Source organism: Amblyomma maculatum, chromosome 1 (assembly GCF_055883805.1).
Source record: "Amblyomma maculatum isolate TAMU_Amacu chromosome 1, ASM5588380v1, whole genome shotgun sequence".
In the NCBI taxonomy this organism is placed as follows: domain Eukaryota; kingdom Metazoa; phylum Arthropoda; class Arachnida; order Ixodida; family Ixodidae; genus Amblyomma; species Amblyomma maculatum.
Window position 1 is genome coordinate 172,187,083 of NC_139344.1, and position 26,983 is coordinate 172,214,065.

Genomic DNA, 26,983 nt, shown 5'->3' on the forward strand with positions numbered 1-26,983 from the left:
GTGCGATGTCAGCGCACGTTAAAGATCCCCAGGTGGTCAAAATTACTCTGTAGCCTTCCACTATGGCACCCCTTGCTCTCTCTCCGCTTTCACTCCCACCTTCCTCCCTTCCCTTACGCCAAGGTTCAGGTATCCACAGACCAATTGTGACAGATACTGCACCTTTCCTTTCCTGTAAACCAATTATTATTAATATTATTATTGCAGGGCAGCCTCAGCAAGGGACTATGCATGAACCAACATCATTTTCTAGGCTGTCAACAAAATTTGAGAGGCAACAATTCAGAAACGCATGGCACAATTAAGTGCAGTAAAGTCTTTTATGCTCATGAATGCAGTCTCCCATGCAGTGTTGACCATTCCGAATATGTTGCATCACATAAACTTCTTGCTGACACAGCTTCTCCCTCTAAGCTGTCTTGTGCCTGTTCATCAGTTTTTCCCTTTTCTAGTCCTTACAGCTGTTTCACTGTGCATTGCATGCATATTGTGTGATGCCAAATTTCACACCTACGAACTAAGGTTCATAAATACTTCCTCCTTCCAAGGCTCAAGCCTTGTGGTTGACATCACTCCTTGACGAGCAGCAAAAAATAATTATAATATGATGCTTGTACCTTGGCTCCAAATTAACATGAGATGTACTGTAAAGCTGAAGATCAGCGAAAACTAGCACAATATTCTTGCAAACAGAGTATGTGCCCTACAGCTTTTATACACTGGTGATGTTGAAGAGAAAGACAAACATTGGCTTTGAAAAAGACATCTTTAGGACATTATTACGACCTATGAATTTCCTATCTCAAAGCACGCGGCCAAAGTATGTGACCAGTGCATACGTTTAATGAGTTCGATGGCTTAGCTCGCAGCAATTATCCAGGGAAACAATTTGAACATCAGAAAACTGCAACTTGGTTTATGGTGAACACACAATAGAGGATGACTTCAGCAATATTTTAGCCACCAGGAATAACCAATCTCCTGTTAACACAAGGGTGCTTTAGTGACTGGGCTTTAATGTGGACCATTAGGCAAAACACAGGCTCTAATTTGCGAAATTGAAAACATAATTGCAACCATCTATAAACATAATGGCAACCACCATCCATACAACGCCTCTTTCCAAAGCCAACATGAGGAAGCAATCATGTCAGCAGCTAAAAGGTAAATAATTCAAAAGTGGGCATTCTGCACAGCAAGAACTTAAATATATATTAAAAAAAAAAAGAGCTGAACAACAGTCCCTGTGCAGTGAAAAATTTCACTAATATTTGGTCATCTGTTTATTTACCCTAGAATAGGTTCACAGGAATGTTTTTCTTGCCACTTATCCACCAAAACGTAAATTTTTCACTTGTACGAAATAGCCTACCTTGTTCATTTTGCTGCCTTGCACTGAAACAACACCATCACTACCTGCAAGACACGCAAGAAATCAGCATGTTACACTTGTAAACTAACAACGCTTTATTTCTGGCCAATCCTCACAGGCTGTATAGCAACCAATAAAGCTGTTTTGGATCTGTACTCACTGTTGCATATAACAAATTCCTTCCCGCTCAAAATTTGTCGCAAAAGCATTTTCATTTCAAATGGACGCATGTTCAGAAGGTATTCAGATGCTTCATCGGCTGAAAAATGCAAATGCACTAACTCACTAAAATGACCCACAGGCAATCTCCAAACACTGCTTTGTCCAAAGAACCTACCAGAACACTGCAGTGAGCGACCAAGTTCGGACACCATGACCTGAATGATGAGCCCCACGCGCAGTCTCAACATCTCCTGAAAGAGCTCTGGCTCTGTTCGAATGAACATAGACAAATACACAAGCAGCTCCTGCAAGACCAAGCAATGAAACATGGTACTCAGAACATAGCCAGCATCCTCGCTATGAACTAGCATAACAACTGAACGCCAAGCCTTTTAAAACATTGCACAGCCATGTCTTAAGTATTCAGTGCAACTGCATATTCATGTCGCCTTTTCTAATTATTATAAGACTGTTGTACAATTGTAACCAATAACAGATGCCTTGCTTTGAGAGAAGCAAAACAGCCATTCATGCAACATCTAATGGGTCCAGAGAACAAAATGTAGTACTAAAGCATCATTCTTTCCCTATCTATACATATACAAAATGCAATATACTGAAAAGCGTTTTATTTCTTAATGTGCAGTGATCTTCTTGCTCTATCAAAATACAAGCACTACACAAAGTCAACAATTTTTACCACATAACAGAGGAGCTTTGTAACAGTGACATCAAAGGTACATGGAGAAACTTTTTATGAGCAAATGTGTCAACAGTAGATTAGAAAAAAATATAATATGCTATGAACACTGGGACATATGTAAGTTTTGGTTTAAAGGCAAACAAATCTCAGACCTCAAATATGAAGTTCAGGCAACAGAAAACCACACAGCAAGTCAACCATGCTAGGAGGCTGCCAGCTTCAGCCAACTAAATTAAGCATGACATAGCAAGACACTCAAATTTCAAAGGCAGAGGACATACCAGAAAAAACTGAATATATTCATTGCTCCCAAATATTTCTGAACAAGCAGAATATCAAACAAAATTTATAATAAGCAAGAAAATGAATCCATGCATCAAAGCATGCATGGTAATTTCTAAATGTCTTGAGGACAGCACTGAAAAAAGACGTACGTTGAAGGGTGAGACACACCTACAAACATAAAGGTAAAATTAAACTTTCATTTCAGTAAGCAGATTCATTAATGAATTTGCACTAGATGCAGTCAAATGAGGGCATTGTCCTGCAATATTCTCACTTATCTCAGTTCTACCAAACGTCTTTTGCAATACATGAACGAGCAAAGAAGAGCAGACACCAGTGAAAATGCAGGTAGAGGTATGCACAGGCCGAAATTTTGAGCCCGAGCCTGGCCCGGACCCGACACTACAGACCCGAGCCCAGTCCAGAGCCAAGGCTACAGGCCCGAGCCTGGCCCAGCTCGACTCTGAAATGCCCTGAGCCCGGCCCGGCGTTCAGATGAAGGCCCGTGTCCGGCCTGGCCCATCATGCTATAACCCTATAACTGCATTTGAAGCGATGATACAGAAGGAAATAATTCCAGGATGATAAGTTTATCCATGTTCTTGAAATAATGACAAATTGTAATGACAAATTTGCTGAATATCTAGAGGCACAGCACATATGCAGAAATAACTTATGCAAAAACAACAAGTTATGCATGAATTGAGGCATTTGCGGCGCTCCTGGATAATGAATCCGGCAGTGCTGAAGTTTTTTTTTGTGCTATAGCTTGCAGCTGGAATGGCTAAAACATTTCTTGATAGGGAAGCAAGTTTTCGGTAAGCAGCTTGTTTGCTTTTCCAAGAGCGCGGTAGCTCAAGCTTAAACAAGGGGTTGATTTTGTGGTCACATACTTGGTGAGCTTGCCTGGCTCACCATGTGCCTTTCACATTAACTTTTCACAACAAGAGAAAGAACAGCAAACTCTCACACCACAGATGCTTTGAGCTATGCCTTGTGGGTATGCGCCATTTTTATCAGGACAACAACAACAATATGTCCCACTTCAAACGAGGCCATGTTGAGGCAGGAGTAAGCCACAAAAGCGACGTTTGGCAGGCGATAACGTGGCACGAATCTCGCAACGGATAAAAAACATCAGCGCCAGTGTCACCCAAGTGAAGATTCGAAACTCTAAACTAAATAGACCACAAGTGGCCCCTCTGTTGAGTCACTGACGGCCACTAAAAGTCCGTTCGCGGCGAGAAGGCGGGGAGGAAAGGCAGGTCGATACCGGGAAAGAACTCTGAAGCTCTCGCAGGGGGAAAACACGGTAAAATGCTGTGCATTCTAGACGCTTATTGCACTATGGCCGTATTCGCGCTTTTGCAAAAGTTCCATGTGTTCGTAATCTGGCTGGCCCGGCCCACCTGAGACAAACATACCTTGGCTCGAGCCCGGCCAGAGCCCGAGGAAGAGGGCTTCCGGGCTGGCCTGAGCCCGTGCACAGCTCTAAACAAAAGGTCAATATGCACCCGACATTCTGGCAGCTCCTATACTGGGTCTGTTACGCTTCACATATCAAGCATCGACATAACTCTGTAGTGCTGCCTCATGGTTCTGAGAAGCCATCACTTCACTGGTTTGCAGCAAAATAGGGATCAGGCATTACCTCTTGGCACCCACAGATCTTAGAATTGAGTGGGGGTGGTGCATGCCACCACTCCAAATTATCAGGTCAAATTTATATTACCAAATATGAAACCACTGAAATTCTTCAAATCAAATGGGTTTGAATTATCCAGGTTTTACTGTTCTTTGTGCCAAAATATTAAAATGACTAATCCAACACCATCTAATCATTCCAGCTCTTGAGGAAGGCTGGATTAAAAGCAGTGCAGTAAATTAAAATGATGAAGAAGTGATTATATAGTAGTTTTCTGATGCTTCACATGACCTATATTGAACATTGACATTACAGCCATTGCACAGTTGTTGAAACTGGAATAAAGAAAGCATGACAGTAAAATTCAATTATGAATATTCACTAGTCGTGAGCAGTTACAGCATGGTGATAAAAGCACACTAATGTCTTACAATCATTACAAAGAAAAGCACACGCACGAAAATTTGGTGTCTGTACTCGTTTAACCATCAAGCCAGACATGCATGACACAGCAAATGTACCATCACCAAAGCAGGCTGTATAGTAAGAAATCTTAGTTCACCCGTTAGTGCCCAAAAGAAAAAAAGAAGGCCTCGAAAATAAATCACCCCACATATGAATTAATACACTAAGAACAGTTAAGCTTACATGTTCTGACACTCTTTCAGTGTGGTCACCATACTTTCAGTGTGCTGGTACATACTGCGCTGCAATGAGAGCCCTCTAGGTATATATCCTCCTATCATCTCCTTGCCTCACAAAAGCTAGCTGAAATGAGCATGAATCCCCAAATGTACAGTCGGCTTCATTATTTCCTCTGCCCAACAAAATATGTGACACTTCGAGACCTCTTCCATTTTTTAACTTTTCAACTCCAATGTAAGTCCCTATAATGCGGTGCCATAAGTAAAAAGTTTAAAACGACAAAATATGGTGCATGAGGAAATAAATACATACATTATGAGTGTGACTATTACAAGCCTCAAACACTAAAACCACAGGCACTCTCCCCTAACACACTATGCAATGAAGTGTAGAAAATGCACACCCAGTCAAGCCTGCATGTGCATTTCTTAAGAGTTCATTGGTTATGTCTTACAATAAAATAGATGACCACCCAATTCACTACCTTCCATTAATTATGCTCCTTCCAGAATCTGAAGTCACCGCTAATGATAGTAAATTTTTTTACCTGGCTTCACACTTCACACTTTTCTCAGGCACCTTGAGAAGAGCAATATTTACAAAGCCGTAAAAAATTGAGAGGCTCATTTACTACAAAGAATATGTCTTCCATCCTAGGCTGTGAAATACACTAGTTCCAACTAAAAGACAGAAGAAAAAAATGTGGTACAAACTACGACCATCAAGTTAGAGTTTATAATCTTTCTTTCAAAAGGAAATATATGCAACAATCTGACATCCAGCATGTGAAAAAATAATAGGGAAGAGCCATTTCAGGCAATACAGCACTTCCACTTCAACACATTCCATTTGTTCTTCTTTCAACAGCACCAGGGTGGAATTTGCACTTAAAATCCCAATGAGCAGAAAATATTTCAAGCATCATACAACAATATGGAGCTAAGCAATTGCAAGCACTTGTTATTTGGTGCTACAGAAAATTTGAAATCAGAATAGTTGGAAAATAGGGATGTAGTAAAAAATGGAATAAGTAGCAAAGGAGAAATTAGTGGGAGCTAATGTCAACTCATTCCTTAAAAAATTTAAATCGGGCCATCTCAAAGCTCTGGTTGGTAGTTTTGTAAGCATAGAAAGCAAAACTATGAAGCTTGTACAAGTTCACATGCAAAACTTAAAGCTTCTGCCTTTTTATGTGCCTCTTCTCTAAGGTAGCTATAAGACACACTTAAAGTACAGTAGAATCTTGGTGACATGAACCTGGATGACGCGAATTTTGAGTAATGCAAATTCGTAAAATTCCCCAGCCAGAGTACACTGTGTACAATGTGCAGAATTTCAAATGTCATGAGCATGCTCCCGTGCCACTACGAATGATATGAACTCGCAATCAGCTACCGCAACCTTGAGCACACTACGCACTGCCCACGCACTGTGCGCACCACGAGCAGTTGGTGGTGTGCACATAGCAGGTGTGCATGGCCTGTATATCGTCAACTCCATGATCACTAGTTACACTGTAGGCACTGCAAGAAGTCTACGGTGGTGCGCAGCCTGCACATTGCCTATGTCAGGATCGGCTGTCGCGCTACACGCGCTGCTAGTGGCAAGCTGTGGCCGTGCAGTCATAAACAGATCACCATGAATGCCTTCCCCATGTTTCTGCATACTGATTACGATACGAACTTCCAGATGATACAAAATTTTTTTGCGACCCCATGAGATTCGTACCACTGAGATTCTGCTGTAAATTAGCTTTCCTGCAGTGCCCTCTGTTGAGGTACTTTTGTTTCCAAGATCACTAGCATGGGTACAAACATCAAGAAAAATCATATTCCATATTGCTGTTTTTACTCAAGAACAATTGCACACATTTGAACATACTTCACAAATGTATGTGTACTGATTTTCTATTTGTAGCTATATAACTTTCACTTATACTTCACTCTTTACCTTTCTATTAATATTAACCTGATACTTGGAAAAAAGAAAACCTGTTTGCATGAATTTCAGACACCCTTTTTATTGATTTCAGTGGCCTGTTGTTCATTGAAGCAAATGCTGCAATACACTTATAAATACTGCCTAATAGTAAAGCTCTCAGCGGTCAGTGAATAGCTCTTGAACAATAATAAAATTTAAAACACAGAAAACAGCATATATAAGAGGGAACAGCATAAATGGTCACATCAACCTGCAATAGTACAACTAAGATCCTGATATGTACCAAATGTGTGCTATGAGACACAGTTCTGTATGCTATGCTACAGCATAAAAGCTTTTGATGTTTTAACAAAAGAAAATATTCTTACATGCACATCATCATCCTGTTCTTGTGTTGTCAGCAAAGATGAACACAAATTAACCCATGAAAAATAAGATGTCCGTGCCATATCACTACCCACTAAAGTCAAAACAGTAGGCCACTTCCAAGTACTTGTGAAAGCCCTCAGCTTCTGTAACTGCACCTTAATGCCAAACTGCCTAGTAGTTACCTTTTTACTAGTAGTAGTAAATGATCCAACAACATCTACAATTTTTTTATTACTGTTGCAATAACATTTTGTCACTAAACTGGCTGAACAGTGTGACCGGCACCGTTTATTTGACTCTCAATGATGTGTTCTACACACCATGGTGAGTAACTGAAACAACAAAAGCGAACCAAATATAACCGTTCTCAGCACTTGAACACAAGGCAGAAATGATGCATGAAAATGAAAGACCATCACCTAAGCTACGCATTCAAAAGTGCCAAACACAATTGGCCACTGCTGCTACTGCTCCTGCTACTGCCACTGCTTGTATTAACCATGGCTGCCCACCTCTGGCCAGAACTACACAGCAAACTTGCAATCTATGGGATTGTGGTAGGCTAAAAGAAAAAAAGCTTGGTAGACTTCAAGTCTTGTCTGCATGCATATAACCTGAACCATTTCATCACTATCCATCGCATGGCCCTGGACTGCGGGTCAGCCAATCCTCTCATGACAACAGCAAGCAATCACAAAGCTGCACGACAATTTGTCTGCTTCTAATGTCAGCATCTTTCATTAACTCAATGCCACGTCACTGATCTTTTAAGGCCCACCAAACACTTCTGAAGTACACTAGCTCGCCTAAAAGGCTGCCAGAAATAAAACTGCTACACTCCATAGCTGAAGGCTGCTCCTGCAGAGGTAACAAGATTTTTTCCCTCTTTGGTGGCATTAAATGTCTAGCTGAAATATAGCCCTAATCCAAGCAATGAGTCATATCTCTCCCAGAAGAGTGAACAGGTATACAGCTTACAAGAATGGTGCATGTGCTTCAAGCTCTGCAGTCTTGAGGTTAATTGTCAGTGTAATGACTGATATTTCATCCATTTGCAATCAAACAATGTATTTTAACAAATGAGGCCTAACAAATTTCATAATCAGTGATGGCCTGTAACATGCATGAGCATGCTGGGTGTTGCAGCGAACACCTTCGAAAATCGCATAAGGTACCGGGTTCAAAATAGAAAAAAATATATATTTGCTGGAACAAATTCCGTGCTGTGATAGACACAATATGCTACCAAACTCCTATAATTGTTCAGCTAATTAACTAAACCCCACTAATTACCTTTCCAACTATCGTAGCGGGGTGGTTGGTCCCAATGGAGAGTTTGCAGAAGATGTTAATGGAGATACTGCACATAGTGGTACGGAAAGACTTAAACAAACATACATTGACGAAATGTGTTCATCTTTCTGTACCACTTAGCATAATATCTTCAGTAGGAAACACCGACTAGCCCCCATTCTCGCCTTGTCAACAAGACAATCAGTTTTTGAAATGAAGAAAAACTCATCTTCTAAAGCCCTGCAGCGCGAAAAAATATTTGATGCTTTTTTCCGTAAGAGACCAACACTGAGTGCACGAGATGTGCAGGAAGCTCAGTAACAAAACGATATCCGGTGATGATGTGATGCAGTGGTAACAGCCCCGAATTCGTAATGTGTGCTTTACTGTGATGTGTTCTGCACTTTATTTTGCTCCATCACTCTTAATAATAATAAAAATGCAATTAGCAATGACTGGCCTCACCTACCATGAATGACCTGGCCTTTCCCATGAACCAAGCTGCGAGGCAAAAGAATGTACGTGACGTGGTGCAATACTGCTTGCAGTTCGAACCAAGTGCTGTGGCCACTGCTCACGTCACCACTGAACGTTGCTTTTGTACCGGGCTTCCTTCACGTCTCTCGTGCTCAATTTCGGTTTCGTACGCAAAAATATGTCAGACTTCATTGCACTGATGGGCTTTTGAAAACGAGGTTTCCTTAATTTCAAAAACTGCTATGGCATATTGTTCATGCCTTCGAACACCCCACTGGGACCAACCACTCAACTGCAATAATAAAAAGTTAATTAGAGGGTTGTTGCTAATTATCTGGATATTTAGAAGCTTTTTCTAGGATACTGTGTCTGCCGCAAAAGAGAGCTTTTTCCTGCAAATATTTTTTTTCTATTTCGAACCCAATGCTCAGGAACGTTTGGATGTCCTTACTGAAACACCTGGTTCTCTACACCTCCTCATCATGGCTTCCATTAATACTGCTCATGTGAAACTTCTCATGTTGAATTGATTACATACACCTTCACTAGCAACTCAATCAAAAACATTTTTCACTTACATGAATTGCTCATTGCATCATTTCCAGCAGCTTATTGAAGCCTTTGACAATGCATAACTTAATTCCCTTCAAAGGGGTGGGGACACTAAATTTTTTCTAGAGTGCTTTTGCTTTGGTATGATGCATATGAATTGGCAAACGTGGTCACCACCTGGAATTCATCAACACTAAAAAAAATGGCTAGTAATTAATTTTTTTTATTTCGCAGTTTCAAATTCAGCTTCAGGTTGCCGAAGGACGGTTGCGACATCACAAGTGAGTACAAGATCACATGATGCATACAAAAGCTGCAATATAATTACTACTTTGTCACTTAGCATAAGAGTTAGCCTGTAATAAAAACAATTTCTTAGCTACACTACTCCAGAAGCTGGAATGACAGCAAGGAAATGAAGAGCCATGATACAGCAGGTTTTGTGTAGCTTACATCACCTCATACTCACCTCTGACATCACAACCCCTGCTTGGCTATTGAAAATAAAACAGACTGTATAGAAGAAATTTATTTCTAAATTATTCACTGAGCGCAGGTGAATCTCACGTGGCGATGCATGTTTGCTAATGTCTAATGCATAATTCCGAAGCCCTTAACTATGGTATCCCTCACAGCCAGAGGCTCTTTGGGACACTGAACCCCAATCAAACACACTTTCTATATTTACTCCATTCTAAGCATGCCCTTTTTTCACAATCAGATGCCAAAAGTGAGGGGGGGGGGGGGGGGTGTGTGCTTAGAATCTAAAATACCCCCCCCCTTCCCCCTTTCCTTTTTTCAAGTCGATATCTTCACGTCGAAATAACACTTTATTTGGCAAACATCTTCTAGAAACACTACTGGCAGTACCTGGTTGTGAATGTGCAATTTTAAATTATTTTCAGTGATAACAGCCAATATAACAACTAACCATTGTAAATCTATTCTTTCTACAATAAATTCGTGTTTCAGGGGCCTTCTTGAGTCTTCTTTTCTTTACCTGAGCTGTCCAATGGCCTGCTCGACAATGTTACTTCTCTAAAACTATTCGTACAGTTGCGTTTTGTGCAGAAAAAATTAATCAACCTAATCCTACTAGTACCTGCTAAATACAACATTCAAAGCATTGCTACAGTTGAACCTCGATATAATGAAGTCCTACTTGCAGCCGAAAATTTTGTTGAATCGCGAATTTCGTTACTTCGTTACTTCCCATGTGTTCTAGCTGCCCAAGTAAACTTGTAAATTACGAATTCAGGAAATAAGCAAGAAATCCTAGCAATAATAGTGCTAACAAAGGTACTGAATGTTTTGTATACCAGGAGGATAATGGGCGATAGCAAACGAACGCGAACGCGAGCGCATCGCCCATGCCGGCGCAGCTATCTTTGCGGGGCAGTCTTATGTTCAGGCCTCACGTATGCGTACCGTATTTACATGCGTAATGAACTTGCCTCCCACTTTTGCTGCCACAGACTTTAACAAAAAAAAAAAGCGCTAGTCATTAGCGTGTCCCTCCGTAGCACCGTCACAATCCAGTGCATTTCTTGGCAGGGCGCCAAAGTTCTGCGCACTGAGAAATTCACGGTGTGAGTTAGCTCCAACGGTGGAGTTAAGAGGAGGTGGCGGGGTGCAAACTTGGCAGAGTGCTAGCGACTTTGACAGGAGTGCTGGCGGTGGCTTGCTCGTCTGGTACGGCAGCTCAGTGCCTTTCCTTTACATGCAGCGACTGGCGTGGACACTGTCCGCTGCCACAAAATCACTGGAACGTGTGTAGCAGCGAACGCCTTTTGAAGCGAACGATGCTAAAAGCCACGTCACTATCGCAGCTGACCGCATGCTTTCTTTGATGACTGACGAGTGGAAGGATGGACGACTGTTGCAAAATAAAAATGAAAGTCTACTTCCTGTGTACTGTACCCTTCCCTCAAACTGACATTGATGTGGGGCAAATGCAAAATGCGGTGTGTCTCGGCTAAAGTTTTAGCCCTCTTCCCACTGTCAAAATGGCTGCCGATACATGCATGCAATGCGCAAAAACTTGGGTTAAATCGAAAGTGCGGCATAAAATTATGTCGTTAAATCGCGAAAAAAAAAATACATGGTTTTCAATAAGGCAGAGATTGGGAAACAAAGAAAATGCATTACATAGCAAATTTCGTTACATTGAGGCTCTTTATATCGAAGTTCGACTGCACTTAGTGCTACTTAGAGTAATAGAGAGGGGATGGCAGCACCACTCGAAAACAGCCTGGCCCAGTGCAGACATAGACGACGGTTTGTTTACAAGTTGCATCAATTGTGGAATCACCGTCTTGCAGTTTTTGCTCACACTCAATGCATTTCTTGCAGCAATGAGTGACATTTGAGTGTTGATGGATGCACAAATCATTCAACAACAACAACAACAACAAAAAAAAGCAGTGATCTACCACCAATTTTACAGAGGACACGAAGCTTTATGACAAATGGATTCTTGCTACCTGGTGCCCCAACTGGTCCCCGAATCTGTCCCCAACTGACCGCTAGTCTATTGCCAGAGAATATTGCCTAAACAAAATGAATAATTCATTCTCAAAATTACTCCAAACAAATTGCATGTTTTCTAAAGCCTTCAAGAGTTTTTAAAAAATTGGCACAAAGTTCAATTACGACTTTCAAAAAACAGGTTACACTTTAATGCCGCACAACATGCTACCATGGTCAGTCTGCGTGGAAAGTTTTTTTTTTTTTTTTCTGTCATCACCAGTAGCAAAACGCAATTTCTCATATACATAACATGAGGACCATAGCATTCATATACTAACTTCATGTTATGTACCCCTTGGTGGAGATCAGAAATACATCTTTTCACTATTACAACCACGAGCTTTACCACCATACCACAGCATACCACTGTTAGTGCTTAGTGGTGCTGCAAGTTTGTTCATTTAGTATGAAAAATTTGTATTCAATTTGGTTTTTTAAAGAAAGTACTGTTTGCACAGCCCACTTTCAGACTTTTGTTTTTATTGCTCTCAAATCATGTACTATTTCCTTAAAATATGCCAGTTTTTTAGAGTTATAGTTAGCCTACCAACATGTCTCAATGTGTGAAATTTAACAAAACTAAGAAATGCTGTATTGTGTACAAAGAAAATCATCACTGAGTCTTTTGGCTCAGCCACTGGCTCATTCACAGTCAAGTTTTGCACACTCATGGCATGTAAGCAGTGAGTTTCACTCAACAACACGTCTGGGTGCGGAACCTGCCTGTTTTGTCCACAATAAACCTAAGAGCCTGCGCCTACACTGGTGCTAAATCAAAAACACAGAATTTTGCACGTGACTAAAAGGTGGTTCCCTAAAAAAGTGAAGCAACTGTCAGAAAGATATTCATGACTCTCAGCCTCGTAGTGACAGCTATTCGATCTGCTGCGAAATTTTGCTAGTTTGTTTTTGTGTAGTGCAACTATTACCAACTATGATTTATTGTGAACAGGACAGGGCAGCACTGCACCCGAATGCAGCATTATGCAAAAGCCACTGCCACAGGCAACTTATGTGCAAAATGCGAGCACAAATACCCTCGTGGTTAAGCAGAGAGCAACACTTGTCTATGTAGAAACGAGTAAACTTGAGCCACGCAGTGAACCTCAATCCATAAACGCAAAGAAAAACAAGAAAGCAAGTGAACGTGCAGTACTTAAATGAGAGAACTGATAAGCGCAAGAGGCCATCCAAGTGAGGGTGAGTACCATGCCATGCTTGGAAAGGGTGCTTGCCACAGAAGAGGTGCAGGCAGGCAGGCAGTGGGAGAGCACCTCAAGTGAACCGTTTGCCTTACTTGGGTCAACATAGCCGCACTTTTATCAGCACCATGGGCTTTGTAAATGATAATACGAAGCTGTTTCGCTGGCTGTGGCCTATAAACACCACAAAAATGTGTTAGTCCCCAATTCTAGCAGCATGTACAACGCTACTTAAAAAGACACAGCACATGCTGCGTGAGATAGTGCACACCAGAAGGCTTACAGAGACACAAAGGAAGATACAATACACAAATGCAACTACGGGCAGCTTGCCTTGTGATGGTGTATTCATTCATTGGTGGCATGCCTATCGTCACCTGCTTCTGCCGTACCAGCAGATCCGTTACAGCCTGGAAAGAGAACAATAATGCACGGTGTTTGTGCAAAAGCCAAAAATTTACACACATTTGCTGCACCACATCACCACAAGTGGGATAAAAAGCCTTCAGACTTTCATCCTCCCCCAGAGGCAAGGAAGTAAAAATGACAACTTCACTGCAACCCTGCTCAATGAAGGCTTACAGTACGGTGAAACTGTGATGAGAGATAGCCGCTCCATGATTTTGGTGCGCCATTCTATGGCTGCAGAACAAAGCACATGCCATTTATTCAGCCATTATGAGGAATCCAAGCAGACACAAGTGGCTTCCCACTCGTGTTACATACAAAGCTACCACTCAATACCTATTTTTCCACATATTGTTTGTTTCACTTGCCACATAATGCTGCCATAAACTGCAGGCCATGCATTGAGAACTGTAATCTTAAGTGGTGCCACTGACACCCTTGTTTTCATTGGCTTTTGTGTGCTGACTACCACCATGGCAAGGACTGATGTTTAATGAATGGCCACCGTGCAGACTGCTTGTATTAGTTACCATTGAAGCTAAGTGCCAACATTAATCAGACCAATAAGCCAATGTGCCTACACTTATCGGCCATGAAAAGGGAACGCTTGCAAAAGTTTGTGGAGCGAGCGTTAGAGGCACATTCACTTTTAAATCAACAGTATAGCTGCTATAATTAATGAAGCCCGATAAAGCATAACGTGCCAACCTGGCAGTCTGACAATTTTATTTGCACAATTACCTTGGCTTACCAATACTGTGCACAAGAAGTAAAAAAGCAAATATTTCATAGTTCCAGCACACAACTATCATGGTATGAAATACTACACTGCTACATTGTGATACATTCACTATGGCAACGAAATTTATTACCGTAGACTAACAGTATCTATTAGTAATTGACTGGAAGCCAAGTTCTCATTATAAAGATCTTCTGACATCTTGCCCTGTGGGATTCGGGCTTTCCGCGGCTGCCGCCCGTTCCCTTGTTGTTTTCCTCTTTCCTTTTCTCCTGTCTCAAGCAGTGAAGGGGTGTCCGGACGACTTGTCACTGTCACTCGGCCACAACTCCACCCAGCGTCCCAATGGTTTTCCTCATTGACGCCTTTCGGCGGGAACACGGGAACCGCTAAAACGGCCGCGCTCGTGCGACCGTTCAAGCGGAGCTGATAGAGACCCCTCCGAGACATCACAAGGTGCGTATGCTACTGTTCTTGTCTGCAGGCCTTTGTCTGCACAGACCACTGTGTACTTGAGTTCGCCGGCTCCGAGTTGTACCTAAAGCGCAGCTTGAGCCTGTCGATTGGGATCCAACAATCTACGAGAGGCGTACCTTGCATTTATTGCCCACTCTCTCTCAAGGAAGCCCCTGGCCACCGCGAGAGAGATCACAGCATGCCACTGCGTGCTTGCAGCGCGCATTCCTTGTCACTTCGTGCGCGCAGCAGAGCCTTGCTCCCCGCACGCTCTCGAGACGCGGTGACTGAGTGTTTGTGAGTATTGCTGGAGGATGGCGTTTAATAAACGTCTCCTTTGTGAATTTGGAGGCTGGTGTCATTGCAGCGAAGCGCTCTCCTTCCTGCTGAGGTAGAGTTCACGCTACGGTGTTTCAGTGCGCGCGTGGTGACAGCTGATCGCAGCTTCGGCTTGCACAACGCTCAAACCCGCGGTAGTTAGTGGCCTATGCCCACGTAGAAACCACAACCCCTACCTGCATCTGGCAATCACTAGCTGCTTAGTGTGGTCTGTAAGTACTACCCTCTAGGTTTGTGACACCACATACAGTGATGAAACCGACAGCAGGCTCCATGTAGCAGCTTTAGCAGTAGAAATTAAAAACCTTATAGCAGGGAAAACTAAATTTTAGTACTTAGGACAAATCTCTATCACGCAGCCTGCCGGCTCCAAAAATTTCGGCCTTTGATTTGAAGAAAGCATATGTCAGCTTCAGGAATTGTCTTTACCACCAGACTAATTTTCCCACAAAAATCAACTAAAGGACCTCGTTCCCATGTGGCAAACACATTTCTCATGGAAATGAAAAGAGGCATTAGCCGCTTGCGTACACTTCAGATGGACGTCAGCTGCCTTCGAGAGTATGGTCCCAAATGACCTGACCGGTCTCGCATCTCCAAGTCTGAATTTTGCTGTCTGAGGATAAGTGAGTAAAATTTATTAGCCGTCAATTGTACTGTTTCATTAGCTCCGTTCAGGCCAACTTGGAGTGACGCTCGCCTGGAGTTTAAACAGAATCAAGCACGCAGCACTTCTCTTTTCCACGAAGAAAGGGAGGATTTGGTTTGGGAACTGATGTTTTGGTAGATATTTAATTATTTTCTGGCTCCTGGCCAGCGAGAGATGTGGTCCACATGTGGTCCACATGGCAATATCAATTTGAGGCCTCTGACATAAGATATAGCAGTTGTAGCAAAATTTAGGCTTTTGCAGGCATCAAGCTCAGATTTTTACTGTGATTAAAGAAAAAAAAAAAGAATAATAGAGCCTACATCAAAATTTTCTCATTACAGAACTCTTAAAGGAAACCTAAGAGGAGCAAATGGAAGGAAAAGACACAAGGGGTGACCAAAAAGTTTTGCAACTTGCATAAAAAGAAAACTGCTAGTGCTCCCGTGTCTGGGCCAGGGAAGCTATCTGTTCATTCTGGAGCTGATTTGAAGCCCAGTGGTGTCAATGTTTTTTGTTTGTTTTTTTTCTTTACTGACAGTTCATGCGGACACACTCTGTACACAACTCCTATCCACAGGTCGTGTACACTGATCCTGTCCATACTATTTATGAGCCATGAAATGCTTTCACATTAAAAATGCAAGCTTAATTTGAGATTTGTGCATATAATTCGATGTTCTATTCCAAACATAAACAGTTGATAGTAGCGGTCTATGAGACTGTAGGTGTTTCATCTAGTCTTGTCTCCCATTTACAAGCTAGCGCTTTTCAAACATAAGGCGCAGTTTGTTACTAGTCACTTCCGCATCTTGTCAGAATAACTTAAAGCTCTGCAGTTAAAGTGCATTTGCCACCCTCTATACCCAAGAACATAAAAATGCTCACCTGACTATACTGAAGTTTCAAGATGATGTCAATATCTATTTTTGCATATTTTCTAAGCAATATGAATTATATATGCAAAAACTCAAGGCAATTAAACTACAACAAATATTTACCTTTGCAAGGTCCTCAACTTTCTTTCCCAGAAGGCCAGCAACATGTCTCACAAGGCCCCACTTGTGTTCTTTGTAAGCCTGAAAGAATGACAGCTATGAGCCTGCACTCTCGTTTTATACAAATTATAACCATACCTACCTTTTCATACAGCTCCTTCAGAAGATGTCTAACAGTGATCACACGGTTGCCATCACCCAGCTCTGTGTCCCACTTTAAACCCCTGTTAGAGGAGAATAAAAACCATAAACCAGGGTGACAGATACAAATAAATAGTAGTTCCACAGCAACACCCAGCTGAAAAGTACCGAGACTTAAAAAAGTTGCAATGTATTAGAAAAAAAGAACGTGAATGCCGTCAGCAATAATGTGAAAATGTATCAAGTACTTCTTCACTGTGCCTAGCTAGTTAAACAACATCAACTGGACAACATTAAAGATGCTTGCTTTCATTGCTCAGGCATAAAAAAGTTCCAGAGCTTTACAGAGTATTTTTCCAACTTGGTAAGGCTTTAGAGAATTCATTGACAAAAAAAGAAAAAAAAAGGACAAATTGAATTTTGTACAAAGCTCATTTACGAGTGTGGAATTAGTGTAGCCAACTTAAGAGTTAATTATTGACCCATCTGACGTGACAATGTGACCTAATATTAGTGCCAGGGCTGCCTGATGTTCAGGCCAGTTCTGCCTTCAGGCAGAACAAATTCAGCACTACCTATATCAAGTTAGCACCATCTTTCTTGCTGGTGCAAAAACTGCTTTGATGTGAATTTGCATACTGCCTGCACAGGCTTTGATACAAGTGGTTCTTCATTTCTTCCAGTGCATCGATACTGCACGCCTGTCACATACTGTTTGCAGTTTGGCAGTGGAGCCTTCTCATATGCAACAACACCGCTTGTGAGGAAGCTCCATTGCTATCACACCACACCATGAAGGAGGCCACAAAGAAGCATTCCCAAAGTTCCTGTGCAGGAAAAAATTTCGTGGAACTGCGAACGATCATTGCTGCCATGTAGTTTTCCTCGCAACAGCAGACGACCATTGCGCAGGTTTTCATCGAATAAATCTACGATGCATAGTTTTTGGCACTTTGTTAAGGTTATGTGATAATTCTGAGTTCAGTTCAGTTGTTCAGTCATGTCCGACTCTTCGTGACCCTATGGACCATGTCACGCCATGCTTTCCGGTCTCTCACTATCTTCCTAACATCACATAACTTCATCTGCAGTGCCTCGAGGATGCCATCTAACCACCGCGTTCGCTGCCTACCCCTTCTCCGGCGACCCTCAACCTTTCCCAACATCAAATCTTTCTCCAGCGACTCCTCTCTTCTCATCAGATGACCAAAGTAGCTGAACTTTAACTTTAGAATTTGACCCTCCAATGAGCAGTCGGGGTTTATGGTCGACAATATCAACTGATTTTATTTATTTATTTATTTATTTATAATACCCTCAGGGTACAGTTGTACGTTACAGAGGGGAGGGGCGCATACAGGATATATATATAAAACAGAAGGTTAACAAAAGCGTACAAATCTGAAAAACAAAGCAAATAAAAAAGAACAAGGTGCATGTGCAATTTAGGAAATTTAGGAAAACGGCATAGGTGTTAAAAACAACAATATAAAAATATAATAAGCAACAGTATACAATGATGTTATGCAAATAACCATACAGTAAGTTTTAAAACTAGGCAAAAAAGAAAGATTGCAGCGCGGATTTAAATTTTTGTTCTTCAGTTATACTTGTTAGTGATGCAGAGAGGTTATTCCAATCATTACAGGTGCGGGGAAGAAAGAAGTTAAAATAGGCAACTGTGTTTGTGTGCGGAATGTTTACCTTTTGACTATGGTTACGGCGAAACGAAATGTAGGATGGTGGCTGAACCCATGAGGAACGCAAGGTGGAGTTATGGTAGTCCTTCTGTCAGTCCAAGGAACTCTCAAGAGTCTTCGCCAGCACCACAATTCAAACGCGTCAATTCTTCAGCAGTCAGCCTTTTTCACAGTCCAACTCTCGCATCCATACATCACAACTGGAAAGACTATAGCACGAGTTATACGGATCTTGGTTGGCAGACTAATGTCTCTGCTCTTTACTAGGTGGTCAAGGCTAACCATGGCTCTCTTTCCCAGAAGCAGGCGTCTCCTAATTTCATGGCTGCAGTCTCCTTCGGGGGTAATCTTGGAGCCCAAGAAGAGAAAATCTGTCACAGCTTCCACTTCTTGTCCCTTGATGCTCCAGGACTTGATAGGGCAAGACGCCATGATCTTTGTCTTTTTAATGTTCAGTTTAAGCCCAAACTTCTCACTCTCTTCTTGTACGCGCATCAGAAGTCTCTTGAGTTCCACTTCACTTTTTGCCATTACAGTGGTATCATCCGCATATCTAAGGTTGTTGATACGTTTTCCAGCAATCTTCACTCCAGCTGAAGACTCGTCCAGACCGGCCTTCCTCATGATGCACTCTGCATATAGGTTAAATAGGCAGGGCGACAGTATACAGCCTTGCCTCACTCCTTTCTCAATCGGAACCCAATCAGTAAGACCATGCCCAGTTCTGACTGTGGCCTCTTGCCCTTCATACAGGTTCCTGAGGAGATAGATGAGGTGAATTGGAACTCCCATCTCTTGGAGAGCTTGCCACAATCTGCTGTGATCTACGCAGTCAAACGCTTTCGCATAGTCAATAAAGCAGAAGTAGATGGGTTTCTGGAACTCTCTTGCTTTTTCCATGATCCAGCGAAGGTTGGCAATTTGATCTCTAGTTCCTCTGCCCTTACGAAACCCAGCTTGCACGTCCGGAAGCTCCCGATCCATATACTGCTGCAGCCTACCTTGGAGGATTTTCAACATCACCTTGCTAGCATGCGAAATAAGCGCGATCGTGCGGTAGTTGGAACAATCTTTGGCACTGCCTTTCTTTGGAATGGGGATTTAAACTGACCTCCTCCAATCCTGTGGCCACTGCAGGGTTATCCAAATCTTCTGACATAATGTATGCAGAATGTTAACAGCGTCATGGTTGAGGTTTTGAAGCAACTCAGCTGGAATGCCATCAATTCCGCTAGCTTTGTTCTTAGCAAGGCTGGCAAAGGCCCATTCAACTTCACTCTTCAGGATGCCCGGCTCGAGATCGGTAATCCCAACCGTCTTATTTTGTGTTTGCACATCCGGGTCCTTTTTGTACAGTTCTGTATATTCCTGCCACCTCTTCTTTATCTCTGAGGCTTCAGTGAGGTCCTTGCCCCGTTTGTCCTTTATCATGCCCAGCTAGAAGCTTCCTTTGATATCTTTGATTGAGACTCCCATTAAGACGAACTCGCTTAAGATGAACCCTCGGTTAAGATGAACAGTGGAGGTCGTTTGTTTGGTTCCCCATAGAGTCAATGCAAAAAAAATCCGCTTAAGATGAACACTTTGCAATCGCTAATCGGTTAAGATGAATTTTCACGGCCAGCCGCACCCCACCCGCGCAGCTTACTCGACCGTCCGAGCAGCGCTTCAGCGGAAAGAAAAAAAAAAAAAGCTTTTCAGTGCCACGACCATCCGTGCCGCCGACGCACGCAGACCCAAGCACGTCGGCGTCGGAAATGCGATTCTACGAAGGCGGAAGAGTGCCGCTGCTCGTCCTCTCCCACCGTTCCCCCGCTCACTCCTTTTGTCCCCGCAGTAGGAGTATGTTCGCGTTTCGAGTCGCACCGGCTGTCTTGGTGTGACCTCGGGCAAGGACGAAACAGAGTACAGACAGGAAGAGAGAGAGAGAAAAAAGAAAAAAAAGAGCATGCGCGGCCCGGCCAGCAAAACTAGCGAAACGCGGGGAAAAAAACGGTGAGAAGAAAAAGCAGCCAATAACGTTTCCCAATGGTGATCACGTGATCACGCGCTGTTTGTTTTTGTGCGCGCCGTGTTCGCCGTGTTGCTACTATGGCTAGTCGGCCAACAACTCGAAAAAAGCCGCTTGAGCTTCGTGAGAAGGCCGAAGTTTTGACCGAAGTTCGCGCCGGCCGGCTTTCAAAGACTGAAATAGGGCGCAAGTTCGGCATCGTGAAAAATACCGTGAACGGTATCGTGAAGGACGAAGTGCGGATTACCAGTGCTTTGGAAGATGGTGAGTTTGCGCCGAAGCGGAAGAGGATGCGCACAGCTATGCACAAAGACCTTGAAGACGTTCTGCTTGCCTGGGTGAAGAGAGCGCGCAGTGCGAATTTGCCAGTGAATGGAGTGCTACTGAAAGCTAAGGCGGAAGAACTTGCCCTGCGACTGAATGTCGAGTTTGCGTGCAGCGATGGGTGGCTCGACCGTTTTCGGAAAAGGCATGGACTGGCCTTTCATTGTGTTGTCGGCGAGGCCGCTGCAGTGGATGAAGCGGTCTGCAGCGATTGGAGGCAGAACAAGATGAATGAACTCATGGACGAATATGACCCTCAAGACATATACAATGTGGATGAAACTGCGCTTTTCTACCACCTACTCCCAAATAAAACTCTCGCATTTGCTGGTGATGACTGTGTGGCGGGCAAACGGAGCAAGCTTTGAGTAACGGTCCTCGTGGGCGCAAATATGACTGGGACTGACAAACTAAAGTTGCTGGTGATTGGCAAATCTAAAGCACCACGCTGCTTTAAAAACATAAAAACGCTGCCGGTCATGTACATGGCTAATTCAAAAGCATGGATGACGCAGGCACTTTTCGAGCAGTGGCTTCAAGAAATGGATCGCTACTTCCAGAGACAGAAGAGAAAAGTTCTCATTGTTGTTGACAACTGTCCCAGACACGGCCACGTCGCCGGACTTCATGCCATTCGACTGGAGTTTCTACCAGCGAATACAACGGCGAAGCTGCAGCCTATGGACCAGGGAGTAATAAGTAGCTTGAAGAGGCACTATCGTCGCTCTCTGCTGCAAAGGATGCTGATTTGCATGGAGAGCAGTAAAGAGTACACAGTTAACCTGTTAAGTGCTGTCCACTTACTGACGAGCGCCTGGGAGCAGGTTACTCAAGCCACTATTGCCAACGCCTTCCGCCATGCAGGATTTGTGGCGCTTAGTGATTGCTCAGTGCAGAATGACTGCGATACTACGAACCACACTGCGAACTTGGAGGATAGAAGCATTGTTTCTGCGCTGAGCAGTAAGGGTGCGTTCATTGACATCAGTGCATATGTCAGCATTAACAAAAGTGTGGAAACGTGTAGGGCTGACACACTGGACACTCTGATTGAAGAAGTGCTTGACCTACCATCGGAAACTGCTGCTGAAGATGACAGCTTGAATGTTATGCCTGAATCTGCACTAGTTACCTGTGATGCAGCTGATACCTGCCTAGACACTTTAGTGCAGCTTTTTTAACAGTGTGAGGGCACTGAAGGGTATCTTCAAAAGTTAAGCGAGATGTCTGCTTTTGTAGCAGGCCGTCGATTTTCACGACAGACAAAAAAAAAATAACAGACTGGGTAACAGTCAGCAATGCCTGATGCCTTACTACTGCAAAGTGTAGTAGACAATCATTAGTCCAATAAATGCTTGTATTGCAGTTTATTTTCCTGAAAGGCCATTTTATTCATTTGTTCTCATATACGAGGTATTTGGACACACTCTGCATGCTCAAACATCATTTTTGGAAGCACTCCTGATTAGACGAACTTCTGATAAGACGAACAATTTTCATGGTCCCTTGGAGTTCGTCTTAAAGAGAGTCTACTGTACAGAGCTCCTGTGTTCCTCAACTGCTTGGCACTGTATGTTAAGGAAGGCATTCTTATCTCTCCTTGTTATTTTTTGAAAATCCGCATTGAAAACCTTGTATCTTTCTCTTTCCCCCATAACTTTTGCCATCCTCCTTTCCTCAGCTAATTGCAAAGCCTCTTCAGATAACCAGTTTGCTTTCTTGCATTTCTTTTGCTTTGGAAGTACCTTAGTAGCAACTTCTTGTATTATATCACCAACATCAGTCCACATCTCTTCAGGCTCTCTGTCTTCTAGATCTAATTCTTGAAATCGATTCCTCACTTCCACAGCATATTCTGATGGAATTTGATCCAGATCATACCTGATAGGCCTTCTAGTTTTCCGAGTTTTTCTCAATCGAAGCTTAATTTTGGCAACAAGAAGCTGATGATCGGTGCCACAATCGACCCCAGGCCTTGTTTTTACTGCTTGTAGAGCGCTTCTCCATCTCTGCCGGCAAAGAATATAATCGATCTGATTCCTGTACAGACCGTCCGGTGAAGTCCATGTGTACAGGCACCTCTTGTGCTGTTGAATTCTACCTATCTAAAATTTGAACGTTTTCCATGGCCCCTTGAAATCCCACATAATGAGGTTTTACTCTATAGTTAACATGAACCATTGAACTTGGCACAGACTGGTTAATCCAAACGTGCAGTGCTACAAGGGCACAGCCAGAGGGCTTGAATGTACAGACATTCGTTTGGCATATAAGAGAAATTGTGAATTAGTCTTGGCACCCTTTGGCCTGAGATGCCCTTGAGCCATTAAAACTCACCATCATTATCATATGAATTAGTTTTGAACATGACATATAATTTGGCGACTTATGGCCTATAGAGCAATAACAATTTTTTTCAGGTGCATGAAAGTGATAGCAGCCTCTGACAAAGGCCAGACACCTGTTCCCCTGAGTTAAAACTGCAGTTGTCACAACAAGGACCAAAAACAAGGCGGTTGACACCAGATTTTGTGCAATGCTTCCATACTGCACTCTTTTTTATTAGTATTATTATTATTATTAAAGATTTCTCATTCAGTGCTTGTGCATAAGCTGTCTGTCCACCTTGCTTTTCTTCTGTGCTTTTTTGCATAAGGCTGAAGGCTTTTTCTCGAACGAGCACGTTTCTTTGTCAGGGGCCTGTTCTCTGCTTTTTGGGAATAAAGCTTCAATTCATTGCAATTTCTAAAGTATTTTTTCTTAAGTAGACATACTACACACATCTTTCCTAATCAACTATTTATCAATTATGCTTGTATGATTTTTAAATTACTAGCAATAAGTATTTGATATACAATCCTGATGGTAACAGCTACGGTTTTTGATGGTGCAATGGCAGCTTTGGCCAAATAGCATCACCGCACAAGCTATTCTTGGTCTAGTCAAAGAGGGGTCAGAGGCCAAGATAGGGTATAACTGTATTCAGCCACTGTTTCTGCAATTGGTACCAAAAGAATGACAAACTAAGTCTGCTACAACACCAAACTCCCAGATTCAAATTCAATATTTCACCTTATCTGCACAAGTTTTGTTATTACATCCATTTTGTTTATATCATAGTCCATTCAGCCCTTATGATTCACTGAAAACAAATAGCATAACCAGGTCTCTGCATACCCCGAGAAAGTTTCTAGCGCTTAGAACATTTACACAATACAGCAGAGTGATCCATGAATACTGCGTACAATATGTTTTCAACAACCTCCTAGACAATGTTTTGTGCCAGAGTATGTTAACAGGTCGCAAACAGGACTTAAACACTTAAATATAAATGCACTCTTTTTTTCCTTGCCCATGTTTTGCTTTGAATTGTGAAGCATTCAATTTATTCCTTGTGCCACAAATCATCCTGTGTTGGAGCTTTGAACACATGATTTGTGGACTTGTTGACTTGTGTTTGTGGACTTGATGATTTGTGAGCTTGTGTGACTTTCGTGAGCCAAGCCAGAAACACGAAGCACGTAGAGTTAGTGCACACACCATGCTTCCTGAGTGACTTTTTTTTTGTGTGCATTTTGTCTTGCCCCCTTGCAGTTGCACCGGTGCCCCCATAAATAATGTGCTGAGCCTCCGCCCCACTCTTGGCTTGAGCTGACAGGGTCTAAATAGCGGCATGGAGATGACCGAGTTTAAGGCACTTCAGTTTTGGTCCGACAATGCTGTTCAGAAAAACAGGCTAGCAGAGGACTATTCTCTTTTTATGTGTGCACTTCGGTCTCGGTTGGCCCGTGCCAAGATGCGGTGCAAAGGACATATGCTGATTGTGTGAGCCTTCTGTGGACCTTCTTTCATTTGTACATGCCATGATCTTTTCATTTGTACATACCATCATCATCGTCCCGCGGCGCCGGCTCCGGCGCGCACCTGGGTTCGTGATCGGATTAAAGCTAGACAAGGCTTCGCTGTCCTTGCCGTCACGACCTCGCCATCTCGACCTAGCCTTCTTTTACAAGTGGTGGAGATGAAATTTGATCCCCTTGCTGCCTTGGGCCCTGCCTCAATATGCAATATGCAATACAATATGCAATTTAGTTGTGCTTTTCTTACCCCGTGCATTACTGGGTCACGTGGGACCCACAGGCAAAAAGGTAGGCCTGCCTATCTGTGAGGCTACAGGCTACAGTTGCGTTATGAGAGGGCCTGCCCAATCGGCAGCAAGCCGAGCGATTGAGAAGAGATGTTGTCGAGAATCTAAGGGTTCTTGTATTGAGCTTCTAGCAGAGTGCAGGTGGCTACATGTAATTCTTACTATATTATTAAATCTCGTCACTTTAACCTGGTGTGTGTGTGTGTGTGTGTGTGTGTGTGTGTGTGTGTGTGTGCGCGCGTGCGCGTGCGTGCGTGTGTGTGTGTGTGTGTGTGCGCGCGCGTGTGCGCGTGTGTGTGCGTGCGTGCGTGCGTGTGTTTCATTTTTTATTTTTAACACGAGTCTTCGCCTAATCCTTCGCGCCCAGTGCCAATCAGAAGACCAGGCCATCACGACAACGAGATGACCTGACCTTGCTACGAAACAGTCTCCGCAAGGAGGAATGAAGCAAAGAACCTCTACTATTGCCAAGCCAATCTCCTCGTTTGTTGCCTTCAGCACTGTCCCCACCACATGACAGTAGGAACTGTACCACCTTTTGTATATTCAGAAATTTTACTTTGTACCATTTTTTATTTTTACACTCATGCTTTTTCAACCCCCCCCCCCATTTTGTAAATACCTTTTCCAAAGGTTTGCAATAAAATATTCTTTACATTATGTAAAAGCTTAAAAACATTATTCACTTGTATGAAAGAGCTTTCAAATAGCTACACTTTGGCGTAGGTCTGATCCAGGTTTGATTAAACAGTACATTCACATAAACATTTTTTCTTTCAAGGCCTATCAAATTTGTCTCTTTTTTAAGATCACAAAAACGTTAAGCTTTCAGTTAAAAGACCTATCAATTCTGCCCAAGGTAGTAAACAAAGCTTTCAATTCAGCGTAAGAAATGAAAAACAGTCTAGGTTCTCCAAGACAACGTGACAGCATGTGGCATACTTGTTGAGCACCAGGCAGTGCAGAATGTCTCCGTGCTCTTCAAGGGAGTCGCTCTCTTCGAGTAGATCGAGGAGTTCCTTTTCGGAAACTTTGTCCAGCTGCAGCTGAGAGAGGCCCAGGACAGTGGCACTGCTTGGCTGGTCGACCATCTCACACAGCTCCTCCTCGTCTGTGTCATAGGCTGGTGAGCCCGTGTCCCCAACACCCCCATAGGAGCTTTCGGACAATGCAGGTAGTAACTCCTCTGACTTTGCACTGGTTGGCTGGTCTGCACGGCACGATTAGACATATAGCATAAATATCAATACGTGCACAGTTCGGTACAACAAAATGCCCTAGAAATCTCTCATCCAGTTTTATTTCAATAAAACTTGATTGCTTGTGGCTCTGTTAACATTTGCTTGTTCATAACTGACATTGCCATAAACGATGTATTTATAGCAGAGTACATTTGGAGCTCTCATCATTTGATTCAAAGTCACAACAATGGTAACAAGGTCAAGAGAGTCATGGACTGTGCAACTCTGGATAAAGGTGAGTGGTGGCTTGGCCTACCTCAAAGGTTTGCGCCACTGCACTCTGCTTGTGGAAAATCACCCGTGACGGCAAAACCTGTCTTTTACATTTGGCCTATTCTAGCTTACAGAAGCTCCATTCTCAGTGTCAGTAGCCTGAGTGTCAATAGAATGCAGTAATTTAACTGCTATAGGTGAATCATTCCCAGTGCCCCTCTAACATGCCCTTCAAGCTGTTAAGAAGCATGAACATCTGCCATCCCTTATCTCCTAGTATTTACATTAAATGGCTGGCAGAGGACATTCAAGCTTTAATGACTAAAATCATGAGTAAACAGTTAACTGTAACAAACAACACTGCACAAGTTTGACATACAGAGCACGTAGATGATAATCCTATTATAATCTGACCCAGCTAAGTCCTTTGAGCCCTTTGTAT

The 26,983-nt window shown here is 42.8% G+C and overlaps 1 protein-coding gene across 1 annotated transcript in view; it reads right to left on the minus strand.

The window, feature by feature from the left end:
• Positions 1-26,983, minus strand: part of LOC146204911 (putative phosphorylase b kinase regulatory subunit alpha) — a 72,169-nt gene that overhangs the window by 14,573 nt on the left and 30,613 nt on the right. The window contains exons 19-26 of the mRNA XM_084589616.1: positions 26,030-26,297; positions 16,907-16,988; positions 16,768-16,845; positions 13,509-13,585; positions 13,271-13,349; positions 1,710-1,839; positions 1,533-1,631; positions 1,373-1,416 (exon numbers count right to left, since the gene is read on the minus strand). Coding sequence (XP_084445742.1) covers positions 1,373-1,416; positions 1,533-1,631; positions 1,710-1,839; positions 13,271-13,349; positions 13,509-13,585; positions 16,768-16,845; positions 16,907-16,988; positions 26,030-26,297 — 857 coding nt within the window. The remainder of the gene's footprint in view (positions 1-1,372; positions 1,417-1,532; positions 1,632-1,709; positions 1,840-13,270; positions 13,350-13,508; positions 13,586-16,767; positions 16,846-16,906; positions 16,989-26,029; positions 26,298-26,983) is intronic.